Source organism: Anabas testudineus, chromosome 5 (genome assembly GCF_900324465.2).
Source record: "Anabas testudineus chromosome 5, fAnaTes1.2, whole genome shotgun sequence".
NCBI classification, from domain to species: Eukaryota; Metazoa; Chordata; class Actinopteri; order Anabantiformes; family Anabantidae; genus Anabas; species Anabas testudineus.
The window spans coordinates 8,741,815-8,764,002 of record NC_046614.1 but is presented as its reverse complement, the minus strand read 5'-3'; the positions used below and the strand labels follow the sequence as shown (position 1 = coordinate 8,764,002).

Sequence of the window (22,188 nt, the reverse complement as noted above, 5' to 3'; positions counted from 1 at the left end):
GCATGTATCTTGCTCTTCAATCTCCTGTCTTCTACCTGTTTCTTTGCCTTTCTGTGCATCCAGAATCAAAAAAAGCTACGTCCATTTACTAGCTTTCCAATGATGCCACCCACCAAAATAGTATTGGCAGTATTTCATTTTCGGATTCCTCAGATCTCTTTCGCTGAAAACATTTATAACCTTTGAATGTTACATCAACCAAAAATCATGGAGACAGAAAAAACAGATGAGACTTTGAATATTTACAACTTAAAGCTGACCAGTCAGCCTATGATTCTTCAGGTTCTTCTGTTGCTGACATTTAACATTATGCACGGCCCATTTCTCATCAAAAAGACACACACGGCTGCATATCATAGAAAATGTTTTATTAAAATTCCCTCAATTTCCTCTTATCATACAGCTTCTTGATCATATATGATTACAGCATTGATTAAAGTAATTAACATTTAAAAGCACAAAAACCAACCTCAAGGAAATGGATGGATTTTTCTGATTTTACAAAAACACTTCCTGATTCGGTCTCAAATTTCCTTCCAGCTTAATGCCAATGCTGCAACCAGCTATGGGTAACGAGTATTACTTAACCAGGAAGTGCATTTTTATTTTTTGTGGAACCTTACTTTATGGATCACAGATATTTTAAGTGTTAAAAAAAGGAGAAAAAAACCTACACCCTGTTACTACAGTTATGCACTAGATTATACTATTGCTTTGATGCTAATTCATAATTTTCCATAAAGTGCTAGGCAGTTGTCTTGAGACGATCGGTGATTGGTAAAATGAGGTTATAGGCACTTCGTACAATTTCAGCTAAGGTGCAGCCCATCATTTAAATTCAGTATTTCCTGTACATACAGTGTGTGTGTGTGTGTGTGTGTGTGTGTGTGTGTGTGTGTGAAGACAGGTACCATGACGAAGGCCTAGTGTTATCAGTCTCTGTCAGTATATGATGGACACATTCAAACAGTAAGAGCCCACGGGGTATTCACCCTTTTTTGCTTCTTTGAACAAGAGTTCGAAAAAGTTGTACTTGACATTGCATATCACAGTCTTGGCACGTGGCCTTGGCACCATATGTAATTTACAAGTTTTTGATGGCCTATGTATTTAGGAACTGCTTGAATTTCCCCTCCTGCACATCTCAGTAAACATCCAAAATAAGGCACGCAAAGTGCAAAACAGAGCAATCGTGGCAAGGCGTCTCTGAGCAGCCAGTAACAGCAGGTTTTTTCCTAAAGGGAACAAAAGATACAGTTCAGAATGATATTCCAAACCACAGAAGAAATTAACTATATGTAAATGTAACATATATCACATGTCATCAGGTTATTTGAAAGTATTCCACTCATTCAACTTTAGAGGAGGCTCAAGTGGTACATAAATCCACTGCTACAGTGTCAAACCCTAACCCAAACAATAAAGTCAAAGCAGAAAAAGGCTGGAAGCAGCAAGTCCACAAGAAAGAGGATCAAGCAGAGTTCACGAAAGAAGAAAATGTCATAGGGTTAATGGCCCACTTCCTGTTTTTGTCTGCATTAGATTACATGAGTGTTGCTGACAGCCCTGTCGGAAAGTTTATACCATTCACTTTCTGTTACTGCAAACCTATTCAGCTGTCTTGCGTTATGACTCAGAAGCAAATTAGTCCTTTTTAAATAAATGCCTTTACTCCTTCAGAAATTCACAGCATAAGCCACATGTCAAAAACATCAAAAGAATTTCATGCTCAGTGCTGCTTTATAGCTGATTCTGTTCAGTCCTATAATGGTCAACATACAAATAATTCACAGGTTATGAAAGCTCTGATGTGACTATAAATACCACTGTTGAAATTCTGTAGCTAAATAAGAAAGTCATCAATTGAAAGAAATCCAATTTCACCACTCCATTATCTTTGTATGCCAAGTTACTCTCAATCAAAAATAGAGACCTCATCCACATTACCCACCTGTGTCTGGTTAAGCCTCACTGTCATACTGACTAAGACGCTTCTTAGACTTCAGTTCTTTCAGCCAGGCAGGAGAGGAGACGGCACTGAATGACACATAGAACCACAGTTCAGATGGTGGCATAATAAAAATGCTTATACAATTTGTTTATGGTTGCCTCATCATTTCTAGGACATTCATGTTGTTTTCATGTCTGCTGTCACGCTCTGTTCATACCGTCCATCTGTGCTGCCTAAAGGGGGCAGCACCAGCGCAGCCCCTGCGAGATGAGAAGCAGTACGAGGAGAGCGGGGAAGTTGTGATGGAGACTGTGCTACTTCCTCACGTTGACTTTCCTTCTCTTCTCTTTGCTTGTCTTCTTCTGTTATATCTTCTGTTGCAGCTCCTCCTCCTCCTTTTCTCCTTTTTAATTGAGCCTTTGGGAACAAGTTAAGTACACTTCACTCAATGCAAATGCCCCTGATTTAGATCATGCTAATATAAACTGGAAAATAGGATGTTCAAACTCACAATAAGGGCTGCAGGACTCTGAAGAACTGTGGGGACTCTCTGAGAAGCGGGAGAAGGAGAACAGACCATTTTTGATTTTGGCTGCTCCTCCTCAGAGTCTGAATCTCCTTGCTTGGAAGATACATCCTTTTCATCTAAAAAGAGTTAACAGTCAGAGCATGCAGTAAATTAACATTTCTTAACTGCTTTTCTTCTGGAGCACAAGTAATTGGTATTCAGTAGCACTATTGTGTTTATTCTGAATTTTAAAAATCCCTGAGCTCCTGCCCTTCATGTAAATTAGATAACATTATTGATGCTGTAATAACCTGTGGAGCCATGCACCCCCCAGTTCGTACTTTTTGTATGAGCCAACCGGAGGGAGCGTGACGGACGGGTGCGACTTCGCCTCCTGCCCAGATCTACCTTGGATCTCTGGGCGCTAGTGTCAAGGAGAGGAGTGGAGCTCTAAGCACAGACACACAAGCAGACAGGAATAGAATAGGCTGCGTTGACCAGTGTTTACAAATGCACCACTACAACGTCAATGCAGATGTAAGAGTGCATATTTTCCCAGGCAGGTATGCAAAGTAACAACCAAATGATATGTTAATGTTTGTGGCAGATGACCATAAATCAACAGACTCGAGGGTTTAGAAACAAAGAGTCACCTACCTCAGGGAATGGAGAAAAGTCTGGCTCACTGTGAAAATCAGGGGTTTCAGCGTCTTGAGGGGAGACTTCCGGGGCTGGCTTTGGACTGTAGAGAAAATAATTTAGAATCGTGTGCTTGCACAGATTGAGAAAGATTTTGCAAAACTGCCTTGCTGAGAAGCTGTAACTTTAGACGCCAGTCATCAATGTCTTCTCTCTCTGGGTTTGTGTGTTATACTGTATTAACCACAAGGGGGCACAGAGAACTCCTCACATGAAAAACATGTTTTAATGTGCAGCTGCACTCGGTTATGCTGTCAGAGGCTTTTTGATTCAAAAACGGAAATATCTAAATTACATGTTTCAGGGGGAAAAAAAAAGAACATATCAGGTTATTACTGGTTACACTATGTGCTCCATAATCATACGAAGAAACCAGAGTTAAACTTGGCTGCTCCAACCTGCACATTACTTACTGTAAAACGTCTGGGCTTCTACTTTTCTGGTGTGTTCACTTAGATCTAATACACACCTTCAGCACAAGATATAAAGAATGACACTTAAACCTCTGCTGTCCCCTCTGTGTCCATCAAGGATATTAAAGCACTTAAACACACAACTTGGACGTCAGTCTGTGGCCCACAGTAAGTGGGCTTTGAAATTTGTTATATAACCTTTATCCTACCTGTCAGTTTCAGTCGTGTGTTCACAGACCCCATTCTGCTGATCTGGCTCAGTTTCTATCAAAGCATCAGTGTCTTTGTCTTCTTCGTTTACGCAATAACTGTTAACCTGCGCCTGTGAGACAGAAAGACAGACAGTCAATTAAACCGATGTGAAGGAGAAGGAACCACATGAAGGAAGCACTTGCTATTGTGTGTTATTTGCTAAATGACATCATCTAAACTCCCAATGATGTAAACATCCCTCTTTGTTCTGTAAATCTGCATATTAGAATTTCACATTGAAGAGCGGAGACAGAGAGAAAATGGACAGTGAGCTGAGCCAAGATCACTAACTACAGAGGGAGAGAGGACTAAGGACCAACCAAGCATGCATCTTTTAATGAGCCGGTCACAGAGGCTGGGCTGTTCTCAATAAACACCATGAGCATGTGTATGCACGCACACGCCCTGGCATACACGCACTTATGTGTGTATGCACAGACACAGCGAACACACTCCTGCTGTCACGCCCACATGCTGGAATGCATGGGTACACACACACACACACACACACAATCACACACACACATTCCAAACAAAACTACTGTGCACCTCCTCGCAAATATTTCTTTTAGCTCTCTTCACATCTTGTCAAAAGACACATCCCAGTTGTTGTGTTGTCTGATACCGTCACCTGGATACAAAACAAAAACTGGAGTAAACACTGGTGCCTGTTAACATCCCATGTCCTTCAGAAGTCAAAGTATCTTTCAGGACACACAGAGTGGCTTCATTTGAACAATGCCTGTTGTCTGGCAGCAACACAGCATTAATGAATAGGCTTCTGGTGAATTTTCTATAACCACAGACTGTTCAGATGCAGAGAAAAAACAAAGTCTTGCCTCGCAAGACCACAGTCTACAGTGGTTCAGTTCTACCACATTTTCCATACACTTTTCTGTGCAGCTGAGCTTGCAGTTCTTTCAGTGTACTGTGAACTCACATGTTTTTGCAGCACATCATGTGACTCTAACACTTCCCTTTAATACTATTTCAAAAATCTTTTGGAGAATTCAAAGAGAAACTACATTAAGAATTCAAATTATTTCTTTGTGGCAGTGATACAACTATGCAACAATGGATGCGATAATGAGACAATTCTGACTTGTATGTTTAAAGGGAAATAGCATTATGATGGCCTCCGTCACACACCGTCTATAAACCAGCTAGGCTTGAGCTTTTTCTGTTGTTGGTGGCTGCGTAGGTAGTTCCCTGCAGGCTTTTTGTTGTTTGAATAAGGATTGATCAAGGTGAGATTAAACCAGCTGCTGTGAAAGCAAAACAATGAGCTGGAATACAAATGAATGCTGAAATGTTTTGTAAAGCTGAGGGAAATATGATAAACCCTACTGGCTTGTCATTATAGACGTTGCCATTCACATGACACACATTTGTGAACCAAACCCGAGTATTTGTGAATGGGACAATACAGTATGTTCTTGCGAGGGCGGAAGATGTACAAGCCACGACAGAGTCTACTTCTTCACAGCTTACCTCCATCACATTTTTGTCTTAGTCTATGGAATGTGTAAAAGACTGTGTTTACGATCAGGAAGCGAGGATAACATCCTTGTGTGCCACAAGTACAACTAACCATGACTCTGATCCAAACTAATGAATGAAGATTGTCAGAAAAACACCTCTGATAAAGGAAAGCGATGGATTATAGAATGAATCCATCGCAGCTTGTTTTTCTCATATCATCATATTCACATACTGTACCTATAAAAAAAAGATTCCTGCTCAGGAATCACAGTTTTAGACAGTTTTATCTCCAAAATAGATGATGATAAATACACAGCAAGAGATTAAAATATGCATATTAACAGTATGAATCTGCTATCATGCAGTTCTAAATATACATTACCTACAACCCTGCAATGTTTTTGTATTAAAATGTAATACATTTATAAACTATAAATTTGATCTGATGTATTAGGCACTGCTGAAATGCTAGATAATGAGACAAAACTACCAATACTAAGATAATCAGTTATCATGATTAAGAGAAACTGAATGTGTGCAGCTGCAGAACAAAAGACAGATGCAGATACAGAGGGCACAGGCATAAACAGCATGTTTGTCTAACAGTTTCACACTTTGCTATAGTCCTCCGCCTAATCTCTGACACACACCATAGACAGAGAGGGAAAGGGCATGCATGTACACTGATAAAACACTACATTCAGACAACTTTATCAGATCGCTGTGCCCTTCCTGAAACAGACTGCAACTGCACTCCTTTTTGTTTTACATTTGCATGGTTATCTGTTAAAACATGGGTGTGGAAATATTAGACTAGGAAATGGGACACATGGGATAAATGGAGCTTTGGCAAAAAATTAAAAATGCACCTAAATTTAGGGGTTACTTTGACAAACCAACGCCTTGTAAACTGTTCATTCATTGTCCTACCTAATCTCACTGGAAATGAGCTAGCCAATCCTTTGAAGTCTATTGACGTAAAATCTGATTTTCATTCATTCTATTCATGACCTGGATACAAAAAAGTGTAGAACATTTCAGGTCATGCGCTGCTTCTCATGAGAAACTGTGTCAGCTCTTACAGAGCAGGTTTCAGTGGTTCTCTTCTGCAGTGTCTGCCGACTTCTGATGGAGAAGCGACGCAGCGATCTCCTGCTGCGTCTGGCGAAGCTACGAAGTGGTGACATGGCTCTATGAAACCTTCTTCCTTCATCTCCACTTTCTTCTTCTTCTTCTTCTTTATCTTTGTCTTCCTCTTCCTGCTTCTCTTCTGTGTTACCCCACACCAGCTCCAGAGCCCCTTGCAAAGAGCGCCGTACACTGCCCATCCAGCCCGCTACCTGCAGCTGGGCAGCAGACAGTTTCCCTCCCAGAAACTGCATGGTATGAAAGGTTCATACAGCAAGTCGTCCCAGCACTTGGGTCAGCATGGGAACACTGGGTCAGAAGAGAAACTGTGACAATTATGTAGTTTTGCTTTGTTAATGATGATGAGATTCTGTAACTGAGTCAGAAAACTGGATCTGTGTTCTGGCTTTCAGTTGTCATTTTCAGCAAGCAGAAGCTAAAGAGAATACAAAGAGTCTTCTGAAGAAAGAGGGCTTCTGACATCATACAAAACAAGATATAGTCTTTCTTTCATTTGAGTGAGATCCATCCTCTCTCTTCCTCTTTTTATGGTTCAGGTCCCACAGACTTCCTGGAACAGTCTACCATTTGCTATCAATAAAGAAGTAAATTGTCTGTCCAGCCATGAGTTTGTGCAGTGAAAACACTACTCTAGTGCAGCATTCACCATCGTGGGTGTTACAACCTAAACAGCAGAGTCTTAAAAAAAAAAAAAAAGACTTATCATTCAGCACGTTATCAATCAAAAACATCCTTTGGTGCAAATTTTGGAAGTAAAAAAGTTTTGCACGGTAGCTTTTAGTCCAACAGACAACAATTTGAAGTTACCTCTTTCCATGTGCAATCTCTTTCTTTCTTCTGTCTAATAGTGTTCCTGAGTCCCGGTTCACACCGCGACTCAATTTTCCGTTCAGACAAAAAACAAGGAAAGGCAGTGTGGGAAGTATTTGCCAGTGCAAACATCCAAAGCTAGGTACAGTCAAGTAGATCACCCCTTTATCTCCTCTAGACCTGAGTGTTTTCAGAGCTCGTCACAACAAAGCAGAGGTCTGTGTTCGGATGTGGAAAATCCCCAGAGAAGGAAGGTGCAGCAGGCTGGGCCAAGGTGCTTTCTGTACCTCCCTCAACTGCTCTTGTCCCGTAGGTAAATGCAGGTAATGAATGAACTGGGTCTTTGTGAGAGGAGAGGGAAGAGAAAACAGCAGAAAACAGGAAGACCTTTGGAAAGTTGAGAGAAAGTTTCAGCAACAAAGGAGCACTAGAGAAGAAAACAGAGCAAACATGTGAACCCTCTTTTCCACAGTTAAGTCCGTCCTCTTTGTGTGTTTGTGTGCCACAAAGTGTGTGTCTGAGTGTGTATAGAGGGGTGATGGTTCCCTCTCAAATCAGGGTGGAGAGATTGAGCAGCGAGACAGACGGGAGAAAGCACACAGGGGCACCATGTATGGTCATTCTGACACAGTGCCCTGTTGGACATATCCAAATGAGGACATGATGACCACATAGCAGCTAGATCCTCCTCACTATAGGATCCATCCATCCGTTTGTCTGTCTGTCTTAAGACTGGATGGGCATCCACAGCTTGTGCTTGCAGAGTAAACATTTTCCTCATTCTGCTCTGTGAAATGTTCTCTGCCGCACATGGGGTCTCTGCTGTGAACTGTTTTATAGCAGAGTAAGGCGCTCTACATGGCACAAATATGTTGGTTTCTGAGGTGCAGAATGAGGAAGTGCACTTTCTAAGAGTAGCAGTGCCACTCAGTGGTGAAAACAAGGATGTACTCACATACTCATGACTCATGAGCTTTAGTACAAATGGCCTTAGGAGGCAGTTAAGTGGTTTTCTAAACAGCCCCCTAAAGTAGCACCCTGGTGATGCGGGTTATGGTTTGTTTGCTAAAATGTGCAGACAGCAAACAGAAATGTAATATCACAGAGATGTACACACACAGTTTAGGGCTTCAGAGTTGCAGAGCCTGCAGTGTTTTAATTTACTTTGCAGAAATGTTGCATGTTCAAACAGGTGGCGAGCTGATCTGTCTTGACTGGCACAGACCTATCAGCTGTTCATTTAACCAAACGTATTCTTAGATCTGTTCACCTTGAACTGTTTGTGTTTACTGCCTTGTCTCTTTTCTGATCAAATTTCCTGGCACTTTGAATAGTCTGCAGCCTGTGTGTGTGTTGATTGGCTGTACACTCCACTTTGGTATGTGACTCTGTTATCAGTGGAATAGCAACTCATTAGGATCTTTTGTTTCAGGTAGTACAGTGACGCCATTTATTTGTAGGTCCACCCAGACAAGAACTCAGGCATAGTTTGACTGCAGCTATACCTTTCACTTTGCTGGGTTGTTGTGATTTGACTGACTGAGGAAATAATCTCTGTTATAAACAGCACATCATATGAGGTGATCTATACAAATAAATGTGTGTTTATTTTATTTCATTTATTTCATGTACTTAACAAAACTTCAGACTAGCTTAAAATATATCAGATAAAAGACCAACAGCAAAGGTCAAATTCGCTGATAAGCAAAGATTGTCTACCATCAGGCTGCACTATTGACCACAACTCTGAGGCTGAAAGAAACCAAATGAATAAATGCAAATAGTAATGGGTGACGTAACAGATTTCAAATGTCCAGATATCATATCTACCAAATTGCCTTTTGATCTAACAGTAAAATTTGAGCTGACCAAAATTTTAGTTTAGTTAATACTTACACAAAGCTCTGATGAAATGAGCTTTTTACAGTTTAGTGTTTGTACAATATTAATTAAGGAGCTTTAGACGTAGGTGGAGTTTCTTACCTTCGAACAGAGCCAGCCTAGCTGTTCTCCCCTGTTTCCACTTGTTATGCTGAGATTAACTAGCTAGCTGCTGACCCCAGCTTCCTATTCTTCCTGCACAAGCACGACTCAGTTATCTCTTCTAAACCTCCGTATAACATTACAAAACCGACAGCGCTTACAACATGCCTGTCTCTATGCAAAGACTCACCCATAGCTGTTGGAAATAACCCATCCAAGACGCCCACGTGAAATAATCCATCACTCCTTTATTGATACACTCCCGCCTCGTCTTCTTTTGCACTGCTTTGATAAAATCTAACTATAAATGTTTTCTCTGTCTACATGAGTGTGAAAAATGAAAATGAAAGAAATAGAGAAACAGCTGCAGAGGAAGGCGCAACCTCACATCCTGTAAGATTTCTGACCACACGTGTTTTCATATATACGCCACCAGATCTGACGTTCATGTACTCTGATCTTGTGGTATCAAAGTACCTTTGTTTCACAATCTGTACTTAACTTGACATTTTTCACTGTAAGAAATAAGCTATTGTTGTCACCAAGGGCAGATCAAACTCCTGACACATGGCAGGTATCTGCGGACTCCCGGCCAGGCTTGATTGCTTACTGTCACACCTACACAAACAAGCACACGTTCTACGTCGAGACTTGATCAAGCTGCAGCTAGTATGACAAGATATTTTTCCTTGTTCTACGAGGTGAGGTGTGTGTGTGTGTGTGTGTGTGTGTGTGGCTGCCACACAGATATGATTCAGTGGAATAAACTACATTTACATGTGCACTCCTGTCTCTTTTCTTTTAACCTCGCCCTTTGATTCTAATCAAACAATTTGGCCTTTCATACGCTGCTGTTTACACCAACAAAATCAATCAAACTGCGACAGGATTAGAGCTGAATGCAAAGTTTGCATTTACCTCCTGCGTGTCTTCATCTTGAGATTCGTCTTCCTCTGTATCCAACTCATCCTCGCTGTCCTTCTCGTCTTTCTCAGCTTCTTCCTCTAGCTCCATGGAGATGAGCTGTTCTTCCTGTGGCCTCTGCTCTTCCTTCTCCTCCTCTTCCTCCGTGGCTGCTGTAGGCTCTGGGCTGTCTGGTTTTGCCTCCCACTCTGGAACTTTGCTTTCTTGACGGTGTACATTCACTGGCACCAGCACCTCTTCTTCCTCCTTATCCACAGGTTCCGCTCTCCAGGTCCGGACAGGAGGAGTTTCGACTTTAGCCTGTGAGCCCCATCGCTTCGGTTTGACTGAAAAATCATCAAAGTCCACCTCCATTCGGGACTTTTTGACAGAGAAGTCATCGTAAACAATTTCAATTTGACTCTCTGGGGGATCAGAGGTTTTTGTTAGTGGGGAATGTGGTGTTTCTGGCTTCTGAGTCACATCATCATGGTCAAAGCTGATTAAATTTGACGCCTCCTTTGCTCTTTCTTGCAGGTTGACCTTTCGTTCTTCTTTTTCTCTCTCTTCCTCTATTTTTAGCTTTTCTTCCAATTCTTTTGCTCGCATTTTTCTCTCCTGTTCCTCCACTCTTTCTTTTTCCAACAGTTTCTTCCTTTCCTCTTCCCTTCTCTCCTCCTCTCTCTTCTTTTCTATCTGTCTCATTCTCTCCATCTCCTCTTCTTTCTCCTGTTGAATTCTCTTCTCGAGCTCCTGTCTTTTTCTTTCCTCCTCTCTCAGTTTTTCTATCTGTCTCATTCTCTCCATCTCCTCTTCTTTCTCCTGTTGAATTCTCTTCTCGAGCTCCTGTCTTTTTCTTTCCTCCTCTCTCTTCTTTTCTATCTGTCTCATTCTCTCCATCTCCTCTTCTTTCTCCTGTTGAATTCTCTTCTCGAGCTCCTGTCTTTTTCTTTCCTCCTCTCTCTTCTTTTCTATCTGTCTCATTCTCTCCATCTCCTCTTCTTTCTCCTGTTGAATTCTCTTCTCGACCTCCTGTCTTTTTCTTTCCTCCTCTCTCTTCTTTTCTATCTGTCTCATTCTCTCCATCTCCTCTTCTTTCTCCTGTTGAATTCTCTTCTCGAGCTCCTGTCTTTTTCTCTCCTCCTCTCTCTGCTTTTCTATCTGTCTCATTCTCTCCATCTCTTCTTCTTTCTCCTGTTGAATTCTCTTCTCGAGCTCCTGTCTTTTTCTTTCCTCCTCTCTCTGCTTTTCTATCTGTCTCATTCTCTCCATCTCTTCTTCTTTCTCCTGTTGAATTCTCTTCTCGACCTCCTGTCTTTTTCTCTCCTCCTCTCTCTGCTTTTCTATCTGTCTCATTCTCTCCATCTCTTCTTCTTTCTCCTGTTGAATCCTCTTCTCGAGCTCCTGTCTTTTTCTCTCCTCTTCCTGCCTCTGTCTCTCCCTCTCTTTTTCCTCAGCCTCTTTTCTTAATCTTTCTCTCTCTATCTCCTCCTGCCTGAGTATCTCTTTTTTTCTCTCCTCCTCCCTCTGTCTCTCCTTTTCCCTCTCCTCCTGGTCTTTCCTAAGTTGCTCTTCTTCCCGCTTCATCCTCTCTCTCTCCTCCTCACGCTGCCTCTGCTGCATCAACTCCATCTGTCTCTGCCTTTCCTCCTCTTTTAACCTCTCTCTCTTCACTTCCTCCTCTTTCAGCCTCTCTCTTGCCCTTTCCTCCTCTCTCCGCTTCTCCTCTTCCCTATGCCTAAGTTCTTCCTCCCTTTCTTCTTCTTCCTTTTTCTTACGCTCTTCTTCTGACCTAAGTCTTGCCTGTTCGCTCTCCTCTGCTTTCAATCTTTTTTCAAATTCCAAATGTTTCTGTTCTTCTTCTTCTTTCTTTTGGAGCTCATTATCCTTGTTCAGAAAAGATCCTACTCTTCTGTAGACAGGCACTGAAACAGGGATGTTCTTCTCACTTTTCTCACCAGGGACATCTTCTTCTTCTGAGCTGGAGTCAGACGGTGAACCAAGGATAAGTGGCGGGTCACCATCATCTGTCTCCACAATACCAAAGCGAACAGAGCGACGTTTGGTATTGTTCCTCTTTAGAGCAGACCGAGGGCTTTCAGTTGAATCTGACTCTCCCTGATTTGTAGCAGTCTGGTCTATAGATTGGTTGTGATTGCACAGCTGAACCTCAACTTCTGCTGATTTGTTCTGCTCATGCTCTCCTGGTGTAACTGCTGTCCTTTCCTGTGGCTTCTCTGCAGCATCTTTAGGTGCTTCCACTGGGGTCTCAGTGGGTTGTTTAACTGGAGAGACCTCTGAAGATGCTGACGGCGTGCCGGCTGCAGGGGGTTCGACAGGTGCCAGTTTGGGTATTTTCTTTGGCTCTGGAGAAGTTGGCGAATCGATGCTGTGAAAGAGACAGAAGTGATCCTGTTTAGTTAAAATAAAGGTCATTGGCAGTGCTATAATTATGTATGTAATCTCATCAAGCATATCTAATCGTAACCAGTCGTAGGTAGTTCTAATGAAACCTAACCATTTGCCTGGGAACTGCTCTGATATTTGAGAACATCTTGATACTGCCAAGTTATTACTGTCCACACAAAGGACACATATGTAGAAAAGAAAAGTATTGAAGACCCTCAAACTAACTACAGTAAAAAGCTAATTGGAGGAATTTGAGTTGTGCTAAGTTAGTTTTACTACTCATATGTCCAAGAAAATAGATTTTTGGTTGCAACAGTCTTTCTGAGATTGTTGTAAGTGGATGGAATCAGCATGTGGAGGAGGTGCGATGCTTTCCAGGTGACACCGCTCTCACCCAATATATTCAAAATTATTAAAGTGTCAAAACTAAAACCATGTGCAGTTAACTATAAAGTGTACTTATTTACACATTTGTGTCTGTTTTCGGACAGAAACAGCACAGATGAAAGGAAGTTCACTCACCTCCTGGAGCGGGTTCGTGGAGCGACCTGAGGCTTTGGCTCCTCAGAATCTGTTTCTACAACCCAGTTTTTAATTCGCTCCTTTACACCTCCGCCACCAGTTACAATTTCTGGCTCCTCTTTCTTTGTCACAACCTCTGGCCTCGACGCCGAGTCAAACAGCTGACTGATTCTGCGTTTTATACTTCCTCCTCCGCTACAATCCAGTCCTTCTTCATTATTCTCTCTGTTTGGCGGCTCTGGCGTTGGTTGGCTCTGCTCTGGAGCTGAGGACACGGGTTTGTTTATTTTATCTTTGGTGTAGGTTGTAGGCACAGTTATAGTGGGCTGGGGAGACACAGGCAGACCACCTGACTCGAACTTTGAGGTGAGCTTCGAGGACAGACGCCTCCTGGTGCCGCCCCACTGATATGTTGGCTTATCTGCAGAGGGACTGTCACTCCCTGATGGTTCGGACTTTTGTATGACAGACGTTTTATCTTCCTTCATCTTTTCATCTTTCTGTTCTGAGTTAGTCACAGTGTCTGCCGGTGCTTTGAGGTTTGTTAGGATGTTTGGATCTTCTCTCTGGACTGCATTGAATTTTGGTGTCTCTTTTGGTGGAGTGGTTTTGGGGGCTGTATCTGATTTTACTTGAGCTGCGCTGGATTTAGGAGTATCCTCTCTATGCGGACTTTCGTTACTTTCTTTGGTTGTTTTTGGTTTATCTTTGACATGCTCACTTACAGGACTTGGTTTCAAATCAGTGGTGATGGTTTGTTGAGGAGGTTTCTGAGCAGGAGAGTTTAGAGTCTCTTTGGGTACATCTGTGGTTTTGGGGGCTGTATCTGATTTTACTTGAGCTGCGCTGGATTTAGGAGTATCCTCTCTATGCGGACTTTCGTTACTTACATTGGTTGTTTTTGGTTTATCTTTGACATGCTCACTTACAGGACTTGGTTTCAAATCAGTGGTGATGGTTTGTTGAGGAGGTTTCTGAGCAGGAGAGTTTAGAGTCTCTTTGGGTACTTCTGTGGTTTGGGGGGCTGGATCTGATTTTACTTGAGCTGCGTTGGACTTAGGAGTATCTTCTCCATGTTGACTTTCGTTACTTACATTGGTTGTTTTTGGTTTATCTTTGACATGCTCACTTACAGGACTGGGTTTCAAATCAGTGGGGATGGTCTGTTGAGGAGGTTTCTGAGCAGGGGAGTTTAGAGTCTCTTTGGGTACTTCTGTGGTTTGGGGGGCTGGATCTGATTTTACTTGAGCTGCGTTGGATTTAGGAGTATCTTCTCTATGCGGCCTTTCGTTACTTACATTGGTTGTTTTTGAATTATCTTCAAGGCTGGGTTTGGTATCAGAGGGAGTGGTTTGTAGAGGAGGTTTCTGAGCAGGGGTGGTCAGAGTCACTCTGGGGACACCTGTTGCCTCAACTTTGTCAGACTGGTTTATTGTTGGCTTAGATGCTGTCCTTGGAGCTTGAATGGAGCGAATGGTGCTCTTCTTCTGCAGAGAGAAGGGCTTAGGAGCAAGCCGAGGTTTAGGGCCTTGAGGCAGCTTGGGTGTTAGGGTGCTTCCAGGCCGGGAAGTCTCAATGGAGCTATCCATAACTCAATCACTAAAGCAAGAGAGGAGAGCAATAGTACATTATTGCTTGCAGCAGAGCCACAGCTTTCTGGTTACAATATGTTGTTGCAAAAAAGACCACAAAGCCTGGTTGGGCTTGATTTTTGAAAGCATGTTAGTTCTGCAAAGAGAAACAAATAAATCACACTGACCAAATACCAGAAACTATGAATACTGCATTTTTTTTACTTTGTTTTCTTCGGTCTACTCTAAAAATAACAATGTTTTTTTTTCTTCCAAAATATATTAAAAAATAATAATTTAAATGACCAGTATCTCCCCAATACATGAGACTTGACCTGTCACTGCCATTTATTCAGATTCCTTTATAATGTTGCTACATGGAGGTTAATAAAATAAATTGTATGAAGACTGTACTACTTAGGTTTTAAAGAAGTACTATATAATGTTAAATGACTATTACTATTACAGACATACAGGCAGACAGGCAGGTAGGAAACATGTTAGACTGGAGCAGGCCCAGTGACTCATCACACAGCTACAATATGCAACCCACTAATGACACAACCACAACACATCTCTAGCAGAACTGAAACCACTGACAGGTAATCAAGTGGCAGTCAGATGAGCATTTTGGTCAGTCCTGATAAGGCTCAGGATAAAAGAAGGGCCAGCGTTTACGCACTGTGTGAAAAGAAATAAACAGTAACGCTTTCAAATCTGTTACACTAAATCCCTCTGGCACTGTGTGCAACATGTCATCTGGTCTAACAGGTAAGACTTTTGCACAAACCGGTAAATCCACACCACGCAGTTTATTACTGTGACAAAACTCAGTGCATCAGGGAAAAAAAAAAAAAAAGAGAAAACGCTAACCCTTATGTTATCGCTCCACAGCTGGTTTGCAAAAACTGTTTTGATTCCGGATGAATGTCAAGAGTGTGCACTAAGGCGACTTTGCATAAGATAAGGTTATGCGTTGTTATTACCTTTAATGCCGCATTGCTCAAAGACAATACACCTCTGGGTGTGCATGATATTGTGCAATGGGATCAGATTGGGTTCCTATGCTGCGTTACACCACCCAGTGAGGGTTAAAGAAAAAAAAACACAACATGTCCAGCTTGTGGACTGCTTTCCTCTCCTTCTCCTCACAGCTGAATTCCTAAAGAAACAAACACAGCTCCACAGCTGATGGGTGACTCCTCCCGCAGGACTCAGGGAAAAGTCACTGTGCCGCAGCTCTTGGAGCTTGGCGGCGTTTGCGTTTCTTTATCTTTGTTCGCCTTCCCTCTGTTCCCCCGCCAGTGCTAATGTTCCCCTTTTATTTTGGATCCCCGCCGTGTTATTCTAGGGGTCTGTTCGAGTGATGCTGAGAAGCAGACCACTCTGCTCGAGGTCCGTTTAAAAAGCAGCGGACCTGAGGCGCGCACGAAGTGGTCCAGTCCGTGTGTGTGACAGGGAGCTGGTAATAAGTTAGCTACTAATAAACGCGTCAACGCTGAACTCCCAGTCGTTGAACCAGCTGTGTGTCTGTCTTCAGAGGCTGAACAAAGGAAACGGAGACATGTTTGTAACTTTACTTCAGCACAGACTGTCCGACTCTGGTCTAAAGATCCATGTATGCGGATACTCTTAACTCTAACCAGGATATAACGTTACTCTGAGTAGGAATACGTACCCGACAGCTGCACTCAACATCAGCAACATGAACTTTCCCTAAATTAGCTACATGTTTCCCAAACGAAGTCTATTTGTGTTGAATCGTCCTTATTTATTTTATTTTTTTTTTACCTGTTTTCTCGCAGTCATACAGGTGGAGGAAGGAAGCGGGAAGAAAAGCACTCCTCCGTTTCCCGCGATGGTTTCGCCTGCTGCGCTGTTGTCAGTGTGTGTGTGTGTGTGTGTGTGTGTGTGTGTGTGTTTCAAATCACTCACATTAACTCAGCAGACACTCCCTCAACACTCCCTCAACACTCCCTCAACACTCCCTCTGCTCCCCGCTGCTCCCCGCTGCTCTCCTCTGCTCCGCCATCAAGCCGCCCACACGGAGACACGGTGCGAGCGGAAGCGGGCGGGCTGCCTTCAAAATAAAACCACAAGGCATTCGGCGTTACTTTACATGTATCCACTGTAGCTAGACAATACTAATATATGTGTTTAGAGGCATCCTTTAATTTGCATCATTACACAAGTCAGTGAGGTGCTGACTCCGTTATAGACTACAGGTTTATTTCGTGTTCAACCTAAAGGGCAACTTCGCAGATTTCAGCTTGCTTTCTATTCTAGTTTGGGTGGTATTCAGAATATTTTATACGGTTCATGGAGTCAAAAAAAAAATTATAAAAAAGGATGGTAGTTGCACGGGAAACCTATACATTAATTAAGCAATCATAATTTAAACTCAGTGTACCTCAACAATTTTATGCAAGTATGAACAAACTTGTTTTTAAACCTGAACCGGATGTGTTGTAGAAATTCGTAGTAACTTGACCACAGCGCGCAGTTCAATGGACTGGATAAACAGGTTCTGAATGAGACTAAAAGCCTCTTTACGCAGAGTGAAAAGGCACTGGATGCATGCAGCTCTCACTCTTTTTCTTTTTTAAAAAGAAGCCTATGGACTTCCTCACAGCAGGAAAGGTCCCTCCAGCTCCATTTGCATGACACCTCGACCTTTACGACAGTCATTTGCGTTGCCTGCCCAGCGCACACAGCACCACACAAACAAGATGATCTAACATTCAGCAAATCTGAAAAATAAGGACTTAAGATTAATTCACCTGTGTGTGTGTATGTGTGTGTGTATGTGCCTTTGTTTCTTCGTATGGACACATTTTGTTTAAATGCTATTGCTTTGATGAACATGTTGGTCTTGTGAGGACATTTTAAGGAGACATGTACGTTGGGTTGACTTGGAAGGTTTTATTCTAAAAGTCATACATAGGCTAGATTATTACAAAATTTCACACATCTAAAGCACTGAAAATGATAAGATTTTGTGACTTTAGTATAATTACACAATATAGTGCAACTGAAGTAGCCTAGTTGGTCCAACTGTAAGCAGTGGCTGCTTGGGGCCCCTGACATATTTAAGATAGTGATGGTTCATATCCATTAAAATCAAATATCAAATCAAAAATGAATAAATGAAGAACTTGTTTGAAAGAACCTTGTTTTCTTTTCTCTTTTTCCTTTCTCACCATTAATCTTCTTACAATCCTAACTTTTATCACCCATAGGAGGAGGATTAAACTACCTACTTATGAACTAGTATAACTAGCATTATCTCAACCAGCTACAAAGCGTAAACTACATCTTAACAACCTGTTAATGTAATATAGTAATATCTGGCTATAACCAATGCAGTTCCTTAAAGCTGTACTTAAGTAAAGATGTGAGGTATGTGTGTATTTCACTGGAGTATTTCCCTTTTATGTTGCTCAACCAGCTCAGCTGTTTTTGTTTAGGTGACAGGCACATTTCCTGAACGACAACTAGACTTGCACATTTAGGAATCAGTACCATTAGGCTACGATCGGCATCAAATTCTGCACAGTTTAAAATGCACTTGTTGGTGGAAACTAAAAGAAAAACAACACTGGTTGTGTTTTATTGCTGTGCGCAGCGCCCCCTGGTGTCCGTCTCCGCGAACCTCTTCACGCCCTCTTCCTCTCGGGTTGTCATGGAAACTGTGCAGCATGTGCTGACACAAACAAGCCGGACCGTTTCACCGCGGTCCATCCGACTCCCACGACACCTCCTTCCTCCTCATCTACGACCATTTACCACAGGCTGGGGTTGGGTGGAGGAGGGGGCGGCGGGACAGGACGGGACTGTTCTTCAAACAGGCAGGAGAGACGAAGATGAGCGCACCCAAAGCCCGCGGCGACGCGCCTGTTGCTGACAATGTGTCGGCGCACGGCACCGCGGCTCCGCCGCGGGACCGCAAGCCCGGCGGAGGGGTCCTGAAGAGGCTCAAGTCCCGGAGGAGCCAGGCGGACAGAGGGCCCGTCACGGAGGAAGAGCTGCGGACGCAGAGCGGAGCCATCACGGCGGAGGACGTGCTGGGACTGCGGGTGGCTACGCGAGGTTTGAGCGTCTCTCTCTCTCTCTGTGTCTCTGTCGCCAACATGGAGCCAGTGGCGCTCCCTGATGAACGTAGTGTAGCTGCCACATCCACAAAACACGATCACACTGCAGGAAATGTGAGCTACTGACGCCCAGTTGTGCTGGATATAACGCAAACAAATGTAGGACGTCAGGGAAATGTTCACTCAATGAATGGGATGAAATTCAATAAACACTGGAAATCTAATGACAGGAAGCACTGGTGGTGTTAAATGCTCTCTGCTGTATAACTATAACTGAACTGAGCTCACACTGTGACTTCAAACTCTTTCACAATGTCACATACAGATGACATCCAAACTGGTTTTACCTAAATGTAATTAATTTGATCAGATGAGAGACGAGCACTGATTATGGCATCTTAAAATTGTGAAGTGCTGTAATCTCTTTTATTTTAATGGTGATTTATTACTGTTGGCATCACACAGGCTACTGTATAACTCGCACTCTTCGTTAAATCTCCATCTTATGTTAGGGTGCACAGCATATATACACAACTGTATATCAATGTATGCAAAGCTGCATGTGCAAGCAAAGCTGTGCCATCCGAGCGTGAACAAAGTCAAGCTTGATGTTTTGCATGTTACGCTCACAGAGAACCAAATGGCTTGTGTGTGCAGTAAAAAGTGTACAGTGGCTTTCAGATCATGTCAGCATTATAACTCCTGCCACCTATCTGTCGTTGTTGTAGGGTACCTCTGTAAACCCGAGGACAATATTTATAACATTGACTTTGTGCGCTTTAAGATCAGAGATTTGGAGACCGGCACCGTCCTGTTTGAGATCGCCAAACCCCCACAGACAGGTACTGTCTCCATCCTTGTGCTGTTTTATTTCAATGTGTGTTTGCCTCTGTGAACTAGATCTGGCTCTGAAGCACTTAAATGAAAGCACTCACCCTGCTGGCGACTTGTTGTCATTAACTGAAGATGAATGACCATAAGCACACACACAGTGTGCATTAAAATGCTCTTCTGTTTGAATAATGTTAAATATCTTGGTTCTGTGATGCTTTCAGAGGATGATGAGGAGAACAGAGAGGCTGATGCAAATGCGGGACGGTTTGTACGCTACCAGTTCACTCCCGCCTTCCTGCGGCTGAGGACCGTGGGAGCAACGTGAGTGACTCACACATCCCTAACACACACCTAAGACAAGCACGGTCACCTTTTCCACACACAGACAATGGAAACAACTGCAGCATTGTCTTCTATCAGCTGCTCACAGACAACCTGGGCACTGACTGTATTGAAATAATGTTGTAATTACACAAGAATAGACTTTTTATCTCTGCCTGTTATTCAATCAGGGTGGAATTCACAGTTGGAAATCGACCTCTAAACAACTTCCGCATGATTGAGAGACACTACTTTCGCGATCACCTGCTGAAGAGCTTTGACTTTGACTTTGGTTTCTGCATCCCAAACAGCCGTAACACCTGTGAGCATATCTATGAGTTCCCTCAGCTGTCCGAGAGCCTGGGTAAGTCCTGCTTTAAGAACCCATAAGCATTATGGGTGCATTTTATAAAGATGCCTTGAATTTAGTATTTTGGAAATTACATATGTATGTGTCTAATTTTATATGATGCCATTCATTGCACTTTGAAAGGCCTTGTGAAACACTGAATATGTACCTCTCACACCAGTCCATGTGACATACTACGTGACAAACTCATACTTAACCACTGGTTCCCAATACACAGTCGACAAATGGCTGAGATTTTGGAGCAACCACCTGCATATGGCTGAGATAGATAGATTTTCCTGACACTAATTTCACTTCTTAAAGGATAGGACAGCAATTTTTCCCCACTACAAAATCCACATACTAAATGTACATTTAGAGAGTTATTGGTCTTAATTGTAATTTTTCCTTTCTAATGTCACGGTGAAAGACAGTGAAGAAAATACAGACTCATTCATTTTACCTGAAGTTAATAGGAGGCATCAGCAGCCTCACTTAGCCAAAATAAAATGGGTATCTCCTGTAGTGCAGTTTATTCCTGGTGCTGTGTGTGATACCAACAACTATCCTCATGTCACAGTTCTGCAAGGAAACACAAAGATGGAATTTCATACTTGAAGTATCTGATTTTGGAGTAATTTAAACTCCTGAAGCGTCATATAACGGAACCTTTAAATACTTTTTGTATGGAACAATGATGTGTTCACATGTCTGACCTATTTGTTCTACAATTTAGTTAGTTAGTAGAAATGACTACGACAGCCAGTGATCAATAAATCTTTAAATACATAAAGTGCACGTGACTATGATATTAAGTTCCTATGAAACCACACATGTGATGGTATCTACAGTCTCTTTATATTTTCTAATACATTATTTAACTCATAAACTTTCAGCCCAGCACCACAGGTTGTTGAGATATTATTGTTAATTGCATGGATAATAAAAAGTCTTCTGTGCCTGTGCTTTGTTGTCTGTTTTGCAGTCCGTCAGATGGTGGAGTGTCCTTACGAGACTCGATCAGACAGCTTCTATTTTGTCGAGAACAGACTGGTTATGCACAACAAGGCAGACTATGCCTATAAAGGAGCACAGTGATATCGGCCCAAGAACACACACATGCTCACATTTATAGACGGACACATACACATGTGCATGCGGTTGAGTTTCTTCTTATGTTTGTGAAGATGAAATGTCATAATTGCTGTCATTTCCAGGGGATGCATCGGTTATTACAGAAGATCGCAGCTCCTGTTCGTCTTGTTTGAAAGGTGAAAAATGGAATTATTTAACTGTTTTATTTATGGACAGATCTCTTTAAAACCAAAAGAGGATTCATCACTCTAGTGCCCATGTGATGTTTGTATCAAACGAACCAAATGGTTATTAGATGGATGGTTACTGTCCTCTTAGCAATTTTAAAAGTGTCCTACCACCCACTCTACTCACACACATATTTGCACGCACACACACACACACTCAATCCCCAAGTGACACACATAGTGTTTACGCAGTGTTTGTCAGAAGCAGCTGTTCTCAGAGCTACCGCCTCCACAATCCACTCCAGACAATGTCGGGGGAGAAAGAGAGAAGCAATCCACAAAAACACGCCTGTCAAACACACATGGTCACTCCTGCAGCTCCCCTCCCCATCTCCCTCTCCCATCTTGCTTTCACACACACACACACGCACACAAGCACATTAAAAATAGCATCGTGTAAGAGTTTGATCAAAGGTCTCTCGGCTGTAACTGTTGATTGTTGTTTTACATTTTTCTCTGGGTGATATCAGCAAAAGTTCAAGTATTCGCAAAAATACATTATAGGTAGAAAGATAGAGGCAGATATGATTAGATATTCAATGTGTTATATGATAGAAACTAGAAAAAAAGCAAATGATCAGAGGTTGAGTGTGGAATAAAAATGTAAAAAGTGTATTTG

General features: G+C 42.4%; 3 protein-coding genes across 3 annotated transcripts; 1 reads left to right on the top strand and 2 right to left on the bottom strand.

Annotated features, from left to right (window-relative positions):
* Nucleotides 1-605: 605 nt before the first annotated feature.
* On the bottom strand, nt 606-10,835 carry LOC113153965 (uncharacterized protein KIAA1671 homolog). Its single transcript, XM_033325973.1, has 8 exons — nt 10,166-10,835; nt 3,781-3,893; nt 3,117-3,201; nt 2,801-2,909; nt 2,463-2,596; nt 2,169-2,368; nt 1,952-2,037; nt 606-1,235 (listed from the first exon to the last, which is right to left on the bottom strand). Exons 1-7 carry the CDS (start codon nt 10,757-10,759, stop codon nt 1,962-1,964), a joined length of 1,311 nt encoding a protein of 436 aa, XP_033181864.1. The 5' UTR covers nt 10,760-10,835; the 3' UTR covers nt 606-1,235; nt 1,952-1,961.
* Nucleotides 10,836-11,233: 398 nt separating this feature from the next.
* Nucleotides 11,234-16,583, bottom strand: LOC117152850 (inner centromere protein-like; the record flags this gene model as incomplete). Its single annotated transcript, XM_033325972.1, has 4 exons — nt 16,444-16,583; nt 14,729-14,809; nt 13,082-14,693; nt 11,234-12,539 (listed from the first exon to the last, which is right to left on the bottom strand). Coding segments are annotated over exons 3-4 (2,895 nt in total), but the record flags the coding sequence as incomplete, so codon positions are not given.
* A 1,898-nt stretch (nt 16,584-18,481) lies between these two features.
* Nucleotides 18,482-21,839, top strand: LOC113154595 (protein unc-119 homolog B-like). Its single transcript, XM_026348882.1, has 5 exons — nt 18,482-18,741; nt 19,472-19,585; nt 19,799-19,898; nt 20,090-20,262; nt 21,233-21,839. The coding sequence occupies exons 1-5, from the start codon at nt 18,516-18,518 to the stop codon at nt 21,343-21,345; spliced, it is 726 nt and encodes a 241-aa protein (XP_026204667.1). The 5' UTR covers nt 18,482-18,515; the 3' UTR covers nt 21,346-21,839.
* The last annotated feature ends 349 nt before the right edge of the window (nt 21,840-22,188 follow it).

Coding starts and splice junctions, on each gene's coding strand:
- LOC113153965 (XM_033325973.1), bottom strand. CDS start 10,759: ATGCGAGCAAAAGAATTGGAAGAAAAGCTAAAAATAGAGGAAGAGAGA. Junction 3,202..3,780: donor CACACGACTGAAACTGACAG/GTAGGATAAAGG, acceptor TTTTCTCTACAG/TCCAAAGCCAGCCCCGGAAG. Junction 2,597..2,800: donor CCGGTTGGCTCATACAAAAA/GTACGAACTGGG, acceptor AACTCTTTTTAG/ATGAAAAGGATGTATCTTCC.
- LOC113154595 (XM_026348882.1), top strand. CDS start 18,516: ATGAGCGCACCCAAAGCCCGCGGCGACGCGCCTGTTGCTGACAATGTG. Junction 18,742..19,471: donor ACTGCGGGTGGCTACGCGAG/GTTTGAGCGTCT, acceptor TCGTTGTTGTAG/GGTACCTCTGTAAACCCGAG. Junction 20,263..21,232: donor TCAGCTGTCCGAGAGCCTGG/GTAAGTCCTGCT, acceptor TCTGTTTTGCAG/TCCGTCAGATGGTGGAGTGT.